Raw genomic sequence first — 16,649 nt, 5'->3', positions numbered from 1 at the left:
GGGGAAGAACAGGGAGGGACTGTGCCCGCAGGAGCATGAGGGTTGAGGGGGAGGTCTCAGGGGTACTGTGACTGCTCAAGGACGGGGAGCTGACTACTCAGAAGCAGCAAGTTCTGTGGCTCAACAACTCTGACTGTTATAGCTCTTTACCTAAGTGTCCACGTTCTCCATTTCAAGTCATAAGAAAGTCATGGGGATCCCACTCCACTGGCAGCAAGGTCCAGACTGGAGGTGGCATAGTTATGAAGGAAGTTAAGTCATTTGGGGGGTCTTCTAGAACAAATACCCATCCCCCCCCACCTTTTCTAGGACACCCTCATGCTGCTGCTGCTAAGTCGCTTCAGTCGTGTCCAACTCTGCACGACCCCATAGACGGCAGCCCACCAGGCTCTGCTGTCCCTGGGATTCTCCAGGCAAGAACACTGGAGTGGGTTGCCATTTCCTTCTCCAATGCATGAAAGTGAAAAGTGAAAGTGAAGTCACTCAGTTATGTCCGACTGTTCGTGACCCCATGGACTGCAGCCCATGAGGCTCCTCCATCCATGGGATTTTCCAGGCAAGAGTACCGGAGTGGGGTGCCATTGCCTTCTCCGGACACCCTCATACCTCTGCCCTATTTGAGGCAAGTAGCCAGGTGGGGGACCAAGGAACGGGTCTGGCTAACTGAGGGCTGTTAACAGGGACCACGTGCAATCACAGAAAGCCAGAGTGAGGGTGGGGAAGGGGCTCCCAGGCAAGGTCAATGCCTTACCCGGGACTCTCTCAGAGACCCCTGGCTCTGGGTCTCAGTTTCTTCCTTGGAGAAATGGGTACTATCGTGTAGGTTTCTTTTCCTTGACTGTTGTAAAGATGAGAGACTGTAAGTCTGAAACCAATCTTGCCATTGGAGAGGAAAATCAAGTGTTGGAGGTAGCACTGGATGTCTTTCTTCAGAGCTAGGTATGTCTTTCTTCATACCTGGGGTGCGGTGGGGCTGCTCTGGATTGCCCCCTCCTCACTGTCAGGGCAGAACCCAGCTGGCCCTGGGCGCTTGGCATTCATCCTCTGAATCAGGGTTCCATCATTGATCAGCCCCAACTGCCTGAGCATTTCCTGGGTCTGATAAATGAGTTTAGACCCCAGGTTCTCAGGCCTGGGCCAGGAAGAGCTAGCCACCACCCACCCCCCTCCAACCCGCCCTGCCCGGATTGCCACCCTGGAGGCTGCACCTTGACTAGATCCTTAGGGCTCTGACCTTAACCCTGGGACTGAAGGGAGATTCCCATACTGCAAAGCAGGCAGCCTAGGCCTGGCCCATCTCATCCTGATAGCATCCTCAGCACCTGTTCCAAGCTGGCCTGCACAATCTCTATCTTCCCCATTGCTGGGACTGCACAAGCGCAGTAGGTGCTGCTAGGTTGCTCGTCAGGCCCTTCTGGCCCCCGACAAGAGGAGCAGAGACCCCTCCTGACAGGTGGGTTGTGAATCTGTCTTAATTAAAATGTGCAGGAGGGAGGTCCCCAAGGAGTGGTGTCCTTACCCCCTGCTCTGAACAAGGGGCAGTGAATCAAGGTACTGTGGGGGACAAAGTGAAGCAGTGACCCGGGGATAGCTCCCAGTCGATCGAAGTGGCTTCTCTGCCCACTCCACACAGGGCTCCCCACCTGGAATCCACTGGAATCTGGGTGGGGGTTGCACTGACCACGGTGCATGTCCTCTACCCTGGCATTTACCAAGTGCTTCCACATCCCGCATCTCGTCAAAGCCCCATAGCCCCCGATGAGGTAGGTGAGGACTATCAGACCTGTTTTATAGATGAGGTGGATAGGCTCAGAGAGGCAAATGGATTTGCTCAAGGTCACACTGCTGCTAGATGACAGAGCCGGGTATCACCTACATGCTGATGGTGGGGAGGGTGGCACAGGCTCTGTGACTTTGGGCCAGTTACTTAACCTCTCTGAACCTCAGTCTTCTCATGTGAAAAATTGGGCTAGTGATAGTTCCTACCTTGTCAGATTGCTGCTGCTGCTGCTGCTACTAAGTCGCTTCAGTCGTGTCCAACCCTGTGCGACCCCATAGATGGCAGCCCACCAGGCTCCCCCATCCCTGGGATTCTCCAGGCAAGAACACTGGAGTGGGTTGCCATTTCCTTCTCCAAAGCATGAAAGGGAAAAGTGAAAGTGAAGTCACTCTTAGCGACCCCATGGACTGCAGCCTTCCAGGCTCCTCCATCCATGGGATTTTCCAGGCAAGAGTACTGGAGTTGGGGTGCCATTGCCTTCTCCCCTTGTCAGATTACTGTGAAGATTAGATGAAATAATGCTATAAAATGACCTCAGCATAGTCGTGGCCTGGGGGCCTGCTCCATAAATGTGAGCAATGATTGTGATTATTATCCCAAGGGTACTCAGATGCTGTCCCTGGGTAGGCTGCACCCCAGGTAAAGCCCTGTTACCTCCAGGCTCCCACTTTGTCTCTGTTGTTGTCACACAAGACCTGGTAAGCTGGGCTCAGGGTCCCAGTGTGGAGAAGCAGGGACAGAGGAGGGAGGCAGGACTCCGCTTCAAGCTGCCTGCCTGGGGAAGGGGGCCGGGAGTCTGTCTCTGGCTCTGGTTCACAGCCCCACAGCGGTGGCTGCCTGCTTTCTCACGTGGACCTCAGGTCTGCTCAGGGCCAAGCAGGGACTGGCTGAGGCTCTCCTTGAGTCTTTCATTTCTAAAGGTCAAGGCTGCGCATGGGAGCTGAAAGGATTGGGAGTGGTCCAGGGTCTTGAAACAGACCTCTGCCTAGCCCAGCCTGGCCCTCCAGGGTCTGCAGGTTTCTGAGCATGGAGGCCCTATCATGCTAGTGTCTTTTTCCTTCTCTGTGTGCTGGGCAACCCCGAGATGGGAGAAGGGGCGGGATTGGATGTACCTGGGTAAGTTTGCCTTTGGGAAGGAGAAGCAAAAGTCAACCTTGGAGTAAAAGGCATAAAAGGCACGGGTGTGTGAGTGACCAGGCCCAGCTGGAGTGACGCCACCCCCAGACCCTCGGTCCTGCAGTCTCTTCGGAATCACCAACCACGAGCTCTGGCCTCAGGCCTGTGGCTTGGGAGCTCGCCTCTTGCTCACTAACCCCCTTCAGGGCAAGGCCCAGACTGGTAGCCAGCCTCCACCACCGTGCTCTGCAGGGGTGGGGGTGGGGGTCCCAGGTCAGACTTCCCCTTCCTCATTTCTACATATTTGGACACTCCCTTCAGGGGTCCTGCCGTGAGAAGGAAGGGAGGGTGGTTCTGGCCATGCTTCCTGGGAACTAATAGGTGAGCAGGCGTCTCGCGTCTAAGATGAGCTCTGTGAAAGCCTTGGGGCCTGTGGGCTGGATCCTTAGCATTTTAAAATTTTATTATGACTGCGTTTGTTTAAATATATATATATATTTATAGCTCTATGTGCCCACTGCCCCCCAGCCCCTCCCCAGCCCTAGTTTTTCCCCTTGGCTTTCTGTCTGGTGGCCGTGTAGGGCAGCACCGTCTGCGTGCTCTTGTCCGACACCGTTTGGGTACTGCTATTCCTCGTGACCCTGCGGGTCTGCTCAGGGACCGAGGTGGGGCCTGAGCGGCGTCCAGTCAGTGGAGAGCGCCTGGGCTTGCAGGGAGCTGGGGAGGGCTTGAGGGGGCCAGCAGGGGCCTCTGTGTGGGGAGGCTCCGGGGACAGGCCCCCCTCCTCCTCTGCGGCCTCCTCCTCCCCGGCGCCCTCCTCGTCGTCACAGCACAGAGCGTGGTAGAGCACTTTGTCGCTAAACCGCACCCTTTCCCGAGTCCCCGGGGTCCGCTGGGGCGGCTGGCCCTTCACAGGGCCGGCGCTGAAGGCCTCCTCACTGGAGGAGTCCGGGGTCTCCACCCGGGGCCCGTTGGGGACGGGCAGGCCACCGTTCATGAGCCGGTAGTCTGGGCCAGCCCCCGGCCGGGTCGACTCGGGGCCGTCCACGGAGTCTGAGGCGGTGGAGATGTCCAGGAAGGAGCAGAACTCCCAGCTGTCCGAGAGGATGTCGGCCGTCATGAAGTCCAGGTGGCCCAGGTCAAAGGGGCCGCCCACGCCTGCCTTGTCGCTGCTGGAGGTGCTGCTCACAGTGGCTGTGGTCCAGTCATCTGGCTCCAGTTCAAAGTCGAAGTCCGAGGTTAGTTTATCGATCTGGCTCACCACCTGGCCGGGCAAGGGGAGAGGAGTGAGGGGCCAGCATCGCCAAGGTGCGAGTGTGCCCTGTCCTAGCCTTGGCTAATGACCCTACGGGACACGGGTGGACTTGAGTTCACAGGCTTGTTCCCCCTGTTGAGGGCCAAAGCTGGGCCAGCGTGAACACAGCTGGGTCAGGCCATTCATCTGTTTTCCACCCCTCGGTGCCTCTGGGAGAGGGAAGGTGCCTTCCAGCCCTGCACCCCGTCCATTCACACACAACCCCTCCTGCCCCAAAGACAGTTGCTGTTCTGGGGGGCAGCCCTATTTCTCAGAGTTGGATCTTCCTTTGACCGGGGACCATTTGAAACAGGGCTGAGAGACTCCAGCAAGTCCATTCAGTGGTGGAATGAGCAGCCCACCCACTCTTGGAGGGGAAATTAGATATGAGAACCGCAAACAGACCCTGCCCAGGCTTTCTGAAACATCCTGGACTGGCCTCTGCAGCAGGTCAGAAACTGGCCCCCATGGGTCTCTACCACCCCACCCCTACATAGAGAGCCCCAGAGCCTCCTCTCTCCTCCCTTTCCCCACTGCTTGATGAGTGGAGATCAATCCTGGCTTGTAGGGGAAGGAATAAAGCAAGCATTATTTGGTAAGCAATAAGAAAACCATCCATCCTGGGCCCAGAGCTGCTTGTTAAATGCACTCGGGCTGCAGAGGTCAGTGCACCCGCCTGACCCTGCTCCGTACAGGTGGCCCTGCCTCAGGATGACCCCTCGCCGAGGCCGGGTCAGCACAGACACCAGCAATGAAGACAGCGAGGGAGGAAGGGAGACCCAGGCAGAGAGACAGGGAGAGGACAGAGCAAGGGGAGGAGAGGAGATGCAGGCCAGAATCCAAACCAGCAAAACAACAACAAAAGCAAAGCGGAAGGACCAGAGACCCAGGGACAAAGACAGACGCAGTGAGTCATCAGGCCCCGGAGGCAGCTCCCGGCCCTCTCAGAGCTCTCTCCCTGGGGCCGGAGTGGTCAGTCAGTTCATTAACTAACGAAGTCCCTCATTCAACAAACCTTTACTGAAGTCAACTGCTGTCCACGGATGTGCTAGGGGTTCAGCAAGGAGTGGGGTTGGTGAGTGCTCCAAAGTACAAGAGGAAAGCCAGGGTGAAGATGGCCGGCCAGGAGCCCAGCTCGGTGGGGTGTCTGCCTCATCGGGAGTCAGGGGCTCTGACGCCAGAGACCTGCTCAGTCATTTTCCCCCTCTAGCTCTCAGTTTCTCAATCTGTGAACAGGGAGTTGGGCGGCTTATCTATCTCCAAGTTTCCTTCTATCTTTAAGGTTCTAGGACTCTGTGCTTAGAGGACTTGAGACACTCTTTGGGGGAGTCAGTGCCTAGGGATGCCCACTTCCCACAGCCCCAGACTAGGGGTGAAAGGAACTCTTGGCAGAGGCCTATGGAAGAGATGGGGGCATAAAGACCCTCAAGTTCCTGATTTGGACATCAAATGCTCTATGTGTCTTTGAGTAACTCACATAACCCCTCTGGACTTCGGCTTCAGTCACACCAAGGGGGTATGAAAATCCCGACCCTGCCAACCTCACTAGAGCTTCCTGGGGAGCAGTGAGAAGCCACTGCTCCCAATGCCCTAGCGCTCTCTGGGGGCACTAGTGATAAAAGTGACATCATCTCCCAACTCTGAGCACCTACTACGTGTCAGGCTTTCCACCCATGAGATCATCATGGCCTGGATTTATAGATGACAGGCCCAAGCGACCAGTCACTGGGGACCTGAGATTCCTACCCCCACCAGCCCTGCAACACGGCACATGGCTGAAGTGCTGCCATGATTTCTGGGCCTGGACAGCCAATGAGTATAAACTCCATCCTCCAGTCTGGTCACCTCTTCTTATGCCCTCCATTGCCCAGAATGACTCCTGTACCTCAGAGAAGCTTGCATCCCCCTGAAACCTTTGTGTAAACCAAGCCCCATCTGAGAGCTAGTGGGAGCCCTGGCCTCGAGTAGGGGCTCTCAAACCCAAAGGTAGGGGCTCTCAAACCCAAATGCACAGAAGTAGGGGATGTATATATACACATAACTGATTCATTTTGTGATGCAGCAGAAAGTGACACAACCTTGTAAGGCAATTATACTCTAATGAAAACAGACAAAAAAAAACCTGGACGTGCATCAGCCAACTCCCAGTGTTCTATTCAGGAGGTCCTGGTGGGGCTCGAGAGTCGCATATCTGACAAGCTTCAAGACGGTTCATCTGCTGCTGTTGGTGCAGGAACAGACTTGGAGGACCACTGGCCTGGTGGACTGGATTTCCCAGGTGGCACAGCGGTAAAGAACCCGCCTGCCAGTGCGGGAGTGGCAGAAGATGCCTGGTTCGATCTCTGGGTCAGGAAGAGCCCCTGGAGCAGGGAAATGGCAGCTCACTCGAGCAGTCTAGCCTGGAGAATCCCATGGACAGAGGAGCCTGGTGGGCTGCAGTCCCCGGGCTCCCAAAGAGTTGGATACAACTGAACATGCATGCAACAGGCCTAGCAGACTGGGGATTTAAGCTGGTGACAAATAGCAGTCCAGGCACTGCCACCCTCAGGAAAGGCCCTGTGCCTCTGGGACAGCCACACCCTCTAATTAGATTCCCCCGATCAAGCACTGCTGCTGAGAGTGCTGCTACCTGAGGGTGCGAGGATGACAGTAGGAATCTGGAGTCAAATGACTCGGCTGTGAGCTCACAGGGTTGGCTGAGGCCAAGCCGGGCCCCGAAGCTGGGTTCCTAATCCCCTGTGAGGAAGATGCAGGGTCCACAGAGCAAGAGCCCTAGAACCCTCAGATCAAGACCCTCTCCCTGCCCAAGAAGCCCTTGCCAGCCTCCTACTCAGGAGGCCTTCAGGTTGTGGCCCTTCCCCCTTCTCTTTCAGAATGCCCTTCTCTGCTTCCATTCTGGGAGAGTGGAGGGAAGGAAGGGAAGGAGGGCTGGGCTCCAGTCCCAAGCCTGCCTCATCTTGGCCAAGAGGTTTGAAAGGCAAGTGATTTCCCTCTCCATATCCCATTTCCTCCCCTGTAAAGTAGGATGACACGCCTCTATTCACCAGATATTAGAGATGCAATAGATAAGAATGTGCTTTAAACTGCCGAGTCCGCACAGACACTTAAGAACCTGGACTCTGAAGCCAGACGTAGGGTCCAGCCTCACCACTTACAGGCTGTGTGACCTCAGCTCAGTTACTCAACTTCTCTGGGCCTAAATGTCTTCATCCAAGGAGAATTCTAGTAGTATCTACTTGGTAAGGCTCTGGTAAGGAGTTAATGACTTGATGCACAGACAGCACATAGAACAACATAGACCCCCAATATCCACTGTGTACCTGTGGGTGCTAACATATGGCCAGGGCCCTGGCATCAGGTCCAAGAGCAAACGCGAGTCAGCTCTTTACCAAAGGAATGCCACTGTAACAGGGACATTTCCAGTGCCTGTGGCAGAATAATGGGATATTATTAGACCTTTCAAACTGCAGCACACGGGTGGCACCTATGTTCCCTCAAGTGAAGCTGTCTACAGACAGTATAGGAGAAGAGACACTACAGGACAAATAGTTGAGCCTCACAGGCAACTCTTGGTCTACTCCACTGGGTGAGACACGTCACACTCACCAGATGAATGACATAAGCGAGGGTCAGAAGGGAGTGACATGCCGTGGGGACCCAGATGGTATGCAGGGCCCGGGTCAGTCCACAACCCCTGCTGCCCATCCCCGGTGCCTCATTTCACGGGGCCAGTGTGGAAGGCAGGAATAGGGGCAGGTCCCAGGCTAACTGCCTCTCTGCTTTGGCTGTCTTGAAATCTATGATTTCTCTCTGAGATTTAATAATCATTTTGCCTACATGTAATTTGGGATTGTCTTGGAGTGCAGGGAAATAATTATATACACAGAAGGAAAGAAAGGGGAAGAGAAAGAATGGAGAGAGAAATAGAAATCACAGAACCACAGATCCTTGAAGCCAAGAGGGCCTGGAGCCACCATTGAGACCACCTTTCTCATCATGCTTGCCGATGAGAAAGAGAGACCCAGAGACCAGGAGGTGAGCTGAGCCTGGAAGTGGAGGGGAGTTCAGAACAGGAATCACCTGCTCTATGTGGGGCAAGAGTAAACACTAGATAGGAAGGGCAGGGTTAAGGGCTGCGACAAAACCTGCTGGGTCCCAAACCCTGTCCTTAAGGGTGTCCACAACCCATGTGCTGATCATGGCCTCAGCTACCCACCTGAACACGGCACCCATCCAGTCTCCCCACTGACAGCGACGTCTAGTCCAGCTCCCTTTCCATCCAAGGACCTTCCTAGTCAGCCAGCAGGACTACATCGCCCACCTGCTTCCAGCTCTTCCTGGCTCCCCGAACTCCTGACCCTCCCAAACACAATCCAACACCAAATCTGATCACAGGTCCTGTTTTCTCCAGCAAGCAGCCTCCAACCCGCCAGGCCCACCAGCCCGACTCACTCCACAGAGCTCACTTGTACCTCTGTGCCTCACCTGGCATGTCTCCTTTCTTTCCTACTCATTCCCTCTCGCTTCCATAAGGAAGTCTTCCCTGATCTCCAGCTGAAGACAGGTTCCCTGTGAAAGGATTTCAAAGCACCCCACACCTCTCCTGATTTTCCAATAGTTCTTGCCGCTACCATTTTATGTGTACATGTGATTGATGTCTGTGACCTCACTAGACCGGAAGCCCCATGAAAGGCAGGACTAGATCTGTCTTGCCCACCACTGCAGCCCCGGTTTAGTACAGGGACTGGCACATTCTTTACAGACACAGCTTTTGACTAGTGCCTGAATTCAGAGAGAGGACTTAATAAAAACCACTTGGGGCTTCTTTTACGAGAAAAAGTTGCAGTCTTAGACACCCCAACATTGCCTCCCCTAGCCCGCCTCCACCCCTGGTTGAGACCCCTCTCCAAGGAAAGCATGAATGTGTTCCCTAAGGCCCCAGGTTGAGGACCCAGGGAGCCTTGGGACCCGTTTATCCCCTCCCCGCTCACCTCTGGTCCCTTCAACTCTCTTGACAAGCTGCTACTGCTTCCCACCCTCCCAGCTCCCTGGGCAGCTGGTTATATAACTGGGGATTCTGATTATTTATGATCACTGATTATTTTTTAATTCTTGATTATGTTACTTATTGTCTTCCTGGTGGTGGGGGGGGCTGTGGAGTTGGGGAAAAGGGGTGGGGAGCGAGTTGACCGTGATACATGATTCTCAACCTGCAATTTGGCCTAACTGGCTAAGGAGCTTCGTGAATCTGTCCGGAGGAGGAGAGCTCGAAGGAAAAAGGGAGGAAAGGAAGGTGAGACCAAAAAAATAATAAGAAAAAATCCACACAATTCTTGCTGAGCTGCGGGTGATGGAACTGACCCACTTTGGCACAGCTCTGTGGTCCCCAGCCTCTCCTGCTCCAGCTGCCTCCTGGCTGGGCCACATTTATCTCATGCCCGCACAGCCCTTGGCTTCCCTGCCACCTCATATGCAGTGCCTTGCCCAGGGGACCACACAATCACCACCGGGCTTGTTCCCCTTGAACACTGGATGGAGGATCCTCCACCACCACTGGCTGTGCAGGGTTTGTGCCCACCCCTCCATCCTCCTGAGGTGTTCGGGCCAAAGCGGGCAACTGTGCCCTTAAGCTACGTCCTACCCAAGAGTCGGTGATGATGTGAGAGACACTAGTGATCAACACAATAAGCACCCTTGAACCCCGATATGCCGAGTGACGTCTTGGGGAGGGGGGATCTGAGGAGGAGGAGGAGGCCAGGGACCTGTTCAAGGTAAGCTCAGCACCCAGGAGGCCAAAGGCAAGGCCCTTACCCCTGGCCTCAGGGTTCCCAGTTGGCAAGGGATCAGGGAGAGCAGGGACTTCCCTGGTGGCTCAGCTGGTAAAGAATCCACCTGCAAAGCTGGAGACCTGGGTTTGATCCCTGGGTTGGGAAGATCCCCTGGAGGAGGGCATGGCAACCCACTCCAGTAGTCTGGCCTGGAGAGCCCCATGGACAGAGGAGCCTGGTGGGCTACAGTCCATGGGGTCGCAGAGTTGGACACAACTGAGTGACTAAGCACAGCACAGGGAGAGCAGTGGGGAGGCAGACTCCCACCCAGAAATACAACCAGGAGATTCCTGGAGAGCAGGCGGGGTTCTCCCTGAGAACACAATCCACATTCCATAACATGGCCTGCAAGGCTCTGTGTAACCTGAATCCCTGCTCCCTCTTTGACCTGCTGCTTTTCTCCTTCTAGTTCACTCCACTTCAGCTGCACTGCCTTTCTTGCTAATCTTGAAAATACCAAGCACATTTCTTCCCCAGGACCTTTGCACAGGCTGTTCCCATTGCCCAGAAAGCTAATCCCCTAGATACCACCCTCACTTCCTTTGGTTCTCAGTTCAACAGCCATCTTATTGGAAACCCTCTTCCTATCCCCATCACTATCACTCTCTATCCCCTTTCCCTGCTGCACAAGGGTGGGACTGCCCACTGTCGGAGGTAATAAAGGTGCCAGCCAGGAGCTCAGGGTCCTGACTTTGACCTCTCTGATGATAGCTAAGAAGCCATGCATGGAACAGGGAGCAGGCCAGTGCTTGAAAATTTCATTAGTAACATCTAACAAATACGGAGTAAGTTTTATGCCCATCGTTCTGCTAAGTACTTTATATATAATACACATTTAATTCTCATCACAACTCTGAGTCTGAGGAGTGGGATGGGGAGTATAAAATTCATTATCCTTATTTACATGGAAAATGGAAGCACAGCTAGGTAAAGTAACTCTCCTAAGCTTACACAGCTGGGTAGGGGGCAGAGTTGGATCTGAACCAGAGACATGTGGCTGCAGAGCTCATGATCTTGGCCCTGAGGCTGTGCTCTCTCTCTAAAGTAAGACCCATTGAATTTTGAGGAGCTTAGAGAAGCTGCTGGGACTGGCCTGGCACGCTGGAGTTTGGGGGAACCTAGGGGAGCTGAGGGCTAATTAATGATTGACCATCATATCTCTCTGCAGCACAATTTTAGCTTTCACCTCACTCAGTCCATTAAACTACTCTTCCCATTCATGGGACAGAACTTGTTCCTCGTCACCTGGGAGGCCAATGGGAGAGCTGCAGAAGGTGTTTGGCAGGGTAGGGGCGGTATAGTATGGGAAACTCCAACCCCTTTAGGGAAATGAGTAGGTGTTGGCCCCCTTTCATAGGTGCGTGCTAAGTCACTTTAATCATGTCTGACTCTTTGTGACCCTAGGGACCCGAGCCCACCAGGCTCCTCTGTCCTTGGGATTCTCCAGGCAAGAATACTGGAGTGGGTTGCCATGCTTTCCTCCAGGGGATCTTCCCGACCCAGGGATTGAACCCATGTCTCAATGTCTACCTGCATTGGCAGGTGGGTTCTTTACCACTAGCGCCATCTGGGAAGCACGTTGGCCCCCTTACCCCATGCCAAACCCCGATGAAGTGCTAAGATAACACTGAGGTGCAAATGATCACCATCCCCATCTCAGAGATGAGCAAACTGAGGTTCAGGCGCCTGGGGAGAGAGGGCTTTAGTGTCCCTCATCTTTCGATGAACTTCAGGCTGTATGCTCAAAATGGGGAGGAGAGTCTGCCATGAAGGGTGGTGTCCGGGGCTGGGGAAAAGAGCAGCAGAGGGAGGATGACAGAGGGGGATACAACTGTGCTCTTTCTGTCTGCTGGCCTTGCTCCTTAGTCCAGCATCTCCTGCCACTCCCAGCAGTCTTGCTTGTGAATCTTGTCTTCACATCTAAGTACTTTCCCCCTCTGACATGACAACCCCATTGGTGAGCTCTGAGCTGGTACTGCCTGGGGAGTAGGGTGTGATAAGGTGAGGAAGCCAGTGTCTGCCACTGTCTTGACCTTGGCCCCACCCACACCCCCAAGGGAAAATGCCACACCAAGCTACCAAGGAGAGGCTGACAGATCATGGGTTCCAGGGAGCAGGGGGACTGCAACACTTTACTCCAAACCCGCCCGAACCCAGTAACCCCATTCCTGACAAATCCCATCTTATAGGAAGTCGGTTATGGCATCTCTTCCTCTGTCTGGGCCTCTCAGAGCCTTGCCTGCCTTCTACTTCCTCTGCCCATCCCCCCATGTCCAGACCCTGCCTGGGGGATGGGGGAGCTCTGAGGCTTGGCCCCTCTCCCAGCTGGGTGCCATTGGCAGCGGGCAGGCAATGGCATACGGGGTAGACTCTGGTTGCCATAGCAACCTGCCAAAGTCTTGGGTGGAGGCACATGGCCTACAGGGTGTATGGGGGGTGGGGACCCATCCTAGCTCAGGCCTCTGGGCTGCAAAGCCTGGGAATCTGGAGCTCTGCTGTTTGAGACATGGGAGCAGGTGAGTGTGTGCTGGTAAGGAACACCTAAAAGATCTGCAAATGAACTGTCGCACTTCTAAGCTCCCTGCCTCATCCCTAAAGGGTACACCTCAGAGCATCACAGCATGAGCATAAGGTGCCCCCTCTAGAAGGCCCCTGTCAAAATGCAAAGACAATCATTAGTCCACCTGCTGAAGCCCTAGCATAGGCATCAGAAACTTGAGTTCTAGGCTTAGTTCTGCCACTGGTAGGCTATGTGACCTTACACAAGCCCCTGTCCCTCTCTGGCTTCAGTTTATTCAAAGCAAACAAACAGGGCTAGTCTGGATGACCTGTGAGATGCCTTCAAACTGTGGATGGCTACATAGCAGGGGAAGATGAAGGTAGGTGCCTGGAAGATGCTCAGTTGGGAGGAGGCTCTATGCATGTCAAAGCTGCCTCCCGGCTTCGAGTCAATCCTGGCTCTTTCTCAGCAGGCTTGCTGGGGCATAGGTCCCATGCTCCTCCTGCCGAGGCCTGAGGCTTTGGATAGTTCCCATGACCCTGATGGGACCACAGAGCTTCTGAAAGCTGGTGGGGGGACGAGTCAAAGTGGGGACTGCTGTCCTCTGGACCACTGAGGTTGGGAGAGCAGGGGTTGCTCAGGGACACCTGGTCTTTGATCTCCAGACACTCCTCAAAGATGTTTGGCTTAGGCTGTGGCCAGCCCAGTCCGTGGGAAGCACCACCACTTCTCTCTGTCTGCAGCAATAGCCATTCCCACCTCCTGAGAAAGGATGCTCCATTAGGCTCACCCCGGGTAGAGGGGCTGCCCTGCCCAACCTCTGCTTCTGTCCCAGCATCTCTACAATCCCTCTGCTCTGAACATGACTCCCTTCAAACACCCTCTGCTCCTAGGTTCTCAGGCCAGGCTGGAATGCCACTTTGCCAGTCGGGAGTGGGTCCGCCACCATCACCTCCTCTTCCAAACCCTCTGAGAACCCCCATCTTCCCCACACAGCTGGCTGGGGAGAGCTCAAGACCATAACTCCAGTTCAGTCACTCTCCCTGCCATCTCTGCAGGGACCCTGGTTACAAGGAGTTGAAATTTGCCTAAAGCCCACCTGGCTGGTGTAATGGCACCCAGTGGGCAAATTCAGGCCAGCGGCTCAGAACGCTGGTCATGCATTTCAGGCTCGAACACAGCCCAGGGGGCAGGGCTGAGGACATGTGAATCTCATTATCCTGACGATGTGGGAAGTTGTAATTAAACCGGCTCCGCTTAGAAAGGCAGAGAGGGATACACATACCAGGATCTCTCGGTGACTTTTCAGCCTTGGTGGAAAAAAAACCCAAAAAAACCATTCGAAACCATGGGACAGGAATGCGTCCTTCAGAGGAGCTCCCTGCCCCTGCCAACATACACAGGAACGATGATATCCACTAGCAGCCCCTAGACCCATTTCGGGGCACAGAAGGCAAAGCTGGCTTTCATTTTTCCAGGTTCAGGGTTTTAAGTATCTGTGTGATCTCCAGGGAATGCTCAGAGCTGTGACTTGAGTGGTAGGAACTGTCTCAGTAAAGCCACCCACACTCTCCCAGTGCCCTCTATAAGCCAGTCAGCGTCTGGGAGGCAGATGGTGGGGTCAAAGGTCAGCTTGGGTCCCAGAAGACTGTCTTCCACTAAGAGGCTGTGGTGGGATTCCGTCTTTTATTGGCCACCATGGCAGCTCTGAGCCGTGGGCCCACAACATGCTGCCTAAGCAGTCCCTGGATCAAGGAGGCCCCTCCAGCCCTGGGGTACAGTGACATCTTTAGCAAAGCAGATGTGGGGAAAGGAGAACAAGAAGGAAGTGCCAAGCAGAGGGACACAGGTGCATACAGCTTTGCTCGTGCATGTGTGTGCACGCACACACACACAAACACACACACACATGTGAGTATGTTTTGGTGCCAGGCCCAGGATACCTGGCCTAGGGGCTGCCCAGCCCCTCACTCACCTCCCTTAGTTCCTTGGCCACCTCCTTGAGCTCTCGCAGGATGTCCTCCAGCTGCCCGATGACCATCTTCATGCGCTGTCGAATCCGCTCCCGCTCGCCACCACTGCTGGGGTCGTCACTGGGCTGCCCGAGGTCCGGGGTGCCCCGAATGTTCATCCTTCACCACGTGGCCGCAGGCCTGCCCATGCTCCCCCCAGCCAAGCACACGCTGTGTCTGCCTCCGCGGAGCCCCCCTCAGCTGGGCAGAGCTCCACATCTTAACGGCCCCCCAGCCCACCCTGGCCCTGGGCGGCCCTCACCCAGCCCCAGCCCCCTGCCACCACCCCGCTCCTCCACCTCTGGGTGGAGAATGGGACACCCAGAGGGAGACAGTCTGGCAGAGGGGGTCAAGGTGAGGACACAGGAGGGCAGGGGGAGGGGCCGTGGGTCTCAGGAGTGGTTTCCAGGACTTGAAGGGCCTGTGGGTATGCTGAGCTGGACACAGAGGTAGGGGGATGACTCTGCAGGGACTAAGGGTAAGAGGTGCCCTTGGGATGGACAGAAGGCAGCAGTAATCCCCTCACAACTCCTAGGCAATTGCAAAGGCTGAGGTGTCAAGATGCAACAGACACCTGCAGAGGGATGGTGGCCAGGGCCTTCCAGATGTGAAGGGGGCTCCAGATGTGGGTGGCTCTGGGAAGGGAGCCGGATTGGAGGAGGGCAGCCCCCTGCAGAGAGAGCGAGCCTGGCGTCAGCCTTCCCAGGCTGCAGCACCAGCAGGCAATGCAATGCCGCTGCCTCCCTCCTCACCCCAGCCTGCACCCTTCCTCGCTGGGGATTGGAGTTTTTTTGTTTGTTTGCTTGTTTTTTCCTTTGTGGGGAGGGATGGTGGAGGCAGATGCTCTAGAGCACAGCCCCTCCTCTAGAGGGGAAAGAGGGAGCCCCTGCTTTAAAAGCATAAGTCCTCAGCCTGCCATGGGGCACCCTGCCCTGGCTCCAGCCACCCCCACCCAGGCCTGGTCCCGCTGCTTCACTGGAGGGCCCCTCCAGTCTTCCCGGCTCGCTCCTAGTGCCCCGGGGGTGCTCTCGTTCCCAGCTGGACCTTCCCTTCCCCAGCCCCGCCTTCCGTCAGAACCCCCACTCCGCTCTCGGACTCACCAAGGGTGGGGGCACCGACCTTCCTTCCCAGCAGCGTCGGGGGCCAAGTCCCAAGACGATGTTGGGGGCCCCCAAGGCTCCCTAGGGCGGGCTTCTCTCTCTGGACCCTTCGGCCCCTGGCCTCAAGGAGGTCCTCAGAGCCGCCACCGGAGACATCAGGGCGGTGGGAGGGGGCGGGGCCTCCACGCTCCAAGGAAGGGGGCAGGAAAAATCTCCGTCAACCCCCGCCGGGCTCCGGTGGGGGGGAATGAGCAAGGTTCCAGCGGGTCCGGGGCTCCGAGGCCACAGGTGACTCGGGCACAGGGCGACCGAGGCGACGCCGGGCCGGTCCCAGCGCGCGAGCCAAAGTCGGAGGGATCGGAGGGCGCCGGGATCCCCTCAGCCCACGCCCGGTATTCCCCGGGCTCGGCACTGTCCGGGATCCGCTCTGTCTAGTCCAGATGGGCCGGCTCCGGGCTCCTCCGTGGTCTCTGCCCTGCCGAGAGTGAGCTGGCACCCGTGGGCGCCCGGGACACGCTCAGTCCGGACCCAGAACGACCGCGCTCCGGCACCTGCGGCGTCCGGAGCGGCCGCGAGGGTCCGCTCAGCCCAGCCCCGCGGTCCTCCCGGGGCGACAACGCTCTCGCGGCTCAGTCCACGGTCGGAACGGTCCGGAATCGCCGGGTCCCGGGGGGAGGGGCGGTGTTGGCCGTGGGGACCCGGTCTTCTCCGGGCCGGGCCGAGAGCGCGCGGGGCAGGGAACCCGGCCGGGCTGGGTCTGGCGGCCCGGGCGCGGGCGGGAGGGGCGCCGGGCGGAGGGGAGGAGGCGAGAAGAGCGAGAGGAGGAAGCGAGGCGAGGGGAGGCGAGGGGAGGGGGCGCGCGGCCAGCCTGGCGGGCCGGGGTGCACGGGGCTTGCCGCCTGCGCTCCGCCGCCTCCCGCCCGCTGGCTCTCGGCTCGCCGCCTGGCCAGCCCTGGCCAGCCCCCAGGCGCCGGGTTTGCCGGTGGGGCCACCGGGCGCCGGGTCTGGCTGGGCCTCCC

The 16,649-nt window shown here is 56.5% G+C and overlaps 1 protein-coding gene across 4 annotated transcripts; it reads right to left on the bottom strand.

The window, feature by feature from the left end:
* Nucleotides 1–3,371: 3,371 nt before the first annotated feature.
* INSYN1 (inhibitory synaptic factor 1) lies at nucleotides 3,372–16,389 on the bottom strand. Of its 4 annotated transcripts, none has more exons than XM_040227371.1 (3): nucleotides 15,631–16,389; nucleotides 14,494–15,200; nucleotides 3,372–4,160 (listed from the first exon to the last, which is right to left on the bottom strand). In XM_040227371.1, exons 2-3 carry the CDS (start codon nucleotides 14,647–14,649, stop codon nucleotides 3,438–3,440), a joined length of 879 nt encoding a protein of 292 aa, XP_040083305.1. In that variant the 5' UTR covers nucleotides 14,650–15,200; nucleotides 15,631–16,389; the 3' UTR covers nucleotides 3,372–3,437. The 4 variants fall into 4 exon arrangements, with proteins under 4 accessions (XP_040083305.1, XP_040083306.1, XP_040083307.1 ...); XM_040227372.1 differs by having other exon boundaries at nucleotides 15,650–16,389; XM_040227373.1 differs by lacking the exon at nucleotides 15,631–16,389 and adding an exon at nucleotides 7,511–7,616 and having other exon boundaries at nucleotides 14,494–14,582.
* Nucleotides 16,390–16,649: the final 260 nt, after the last annotated feature.

The sequence above is a fragment of the Oryx dammah genome, unplaced genomic scaffold (genome assembly GCF_014754425.2).
Source record: "Oryx dammah isolate SB20612 unplaced genomic scaffold, SCBI_Odam_1.1 HiC_scaffold_26, whole genome shotgun sequence".
In the NCBI taxonomy this organism is placed as follows: domain Eukaryota; kingdom Metazoa; phylum Chordata; class Mammalia; order Artiodactyla; family Bovidae; genus Oryx; species Oryx dammah.
This window is presented reverse-complemented; position numbering and strand designations above follow the sequence as displayed.

What these genes read in the sequence shown, in the direction of transcription:
- INSYN1 (XM_040227371.1), bottom strand. Translation starts at nt 14,649, where the DNA reads ATGAACATTCGGGGCACCCCGGACCTCGGGCAGCCCAGTGACGACCCC. An exon ending in TGGCCAAGGAACTAAGGGAG is followed by an intron (nt 4,161 to 14,493) that starts GTGAGTGAGGGG and finishes TTGCCCGGCCAG; the next exon opens with GTGGTGAGCCAGATCGATAA.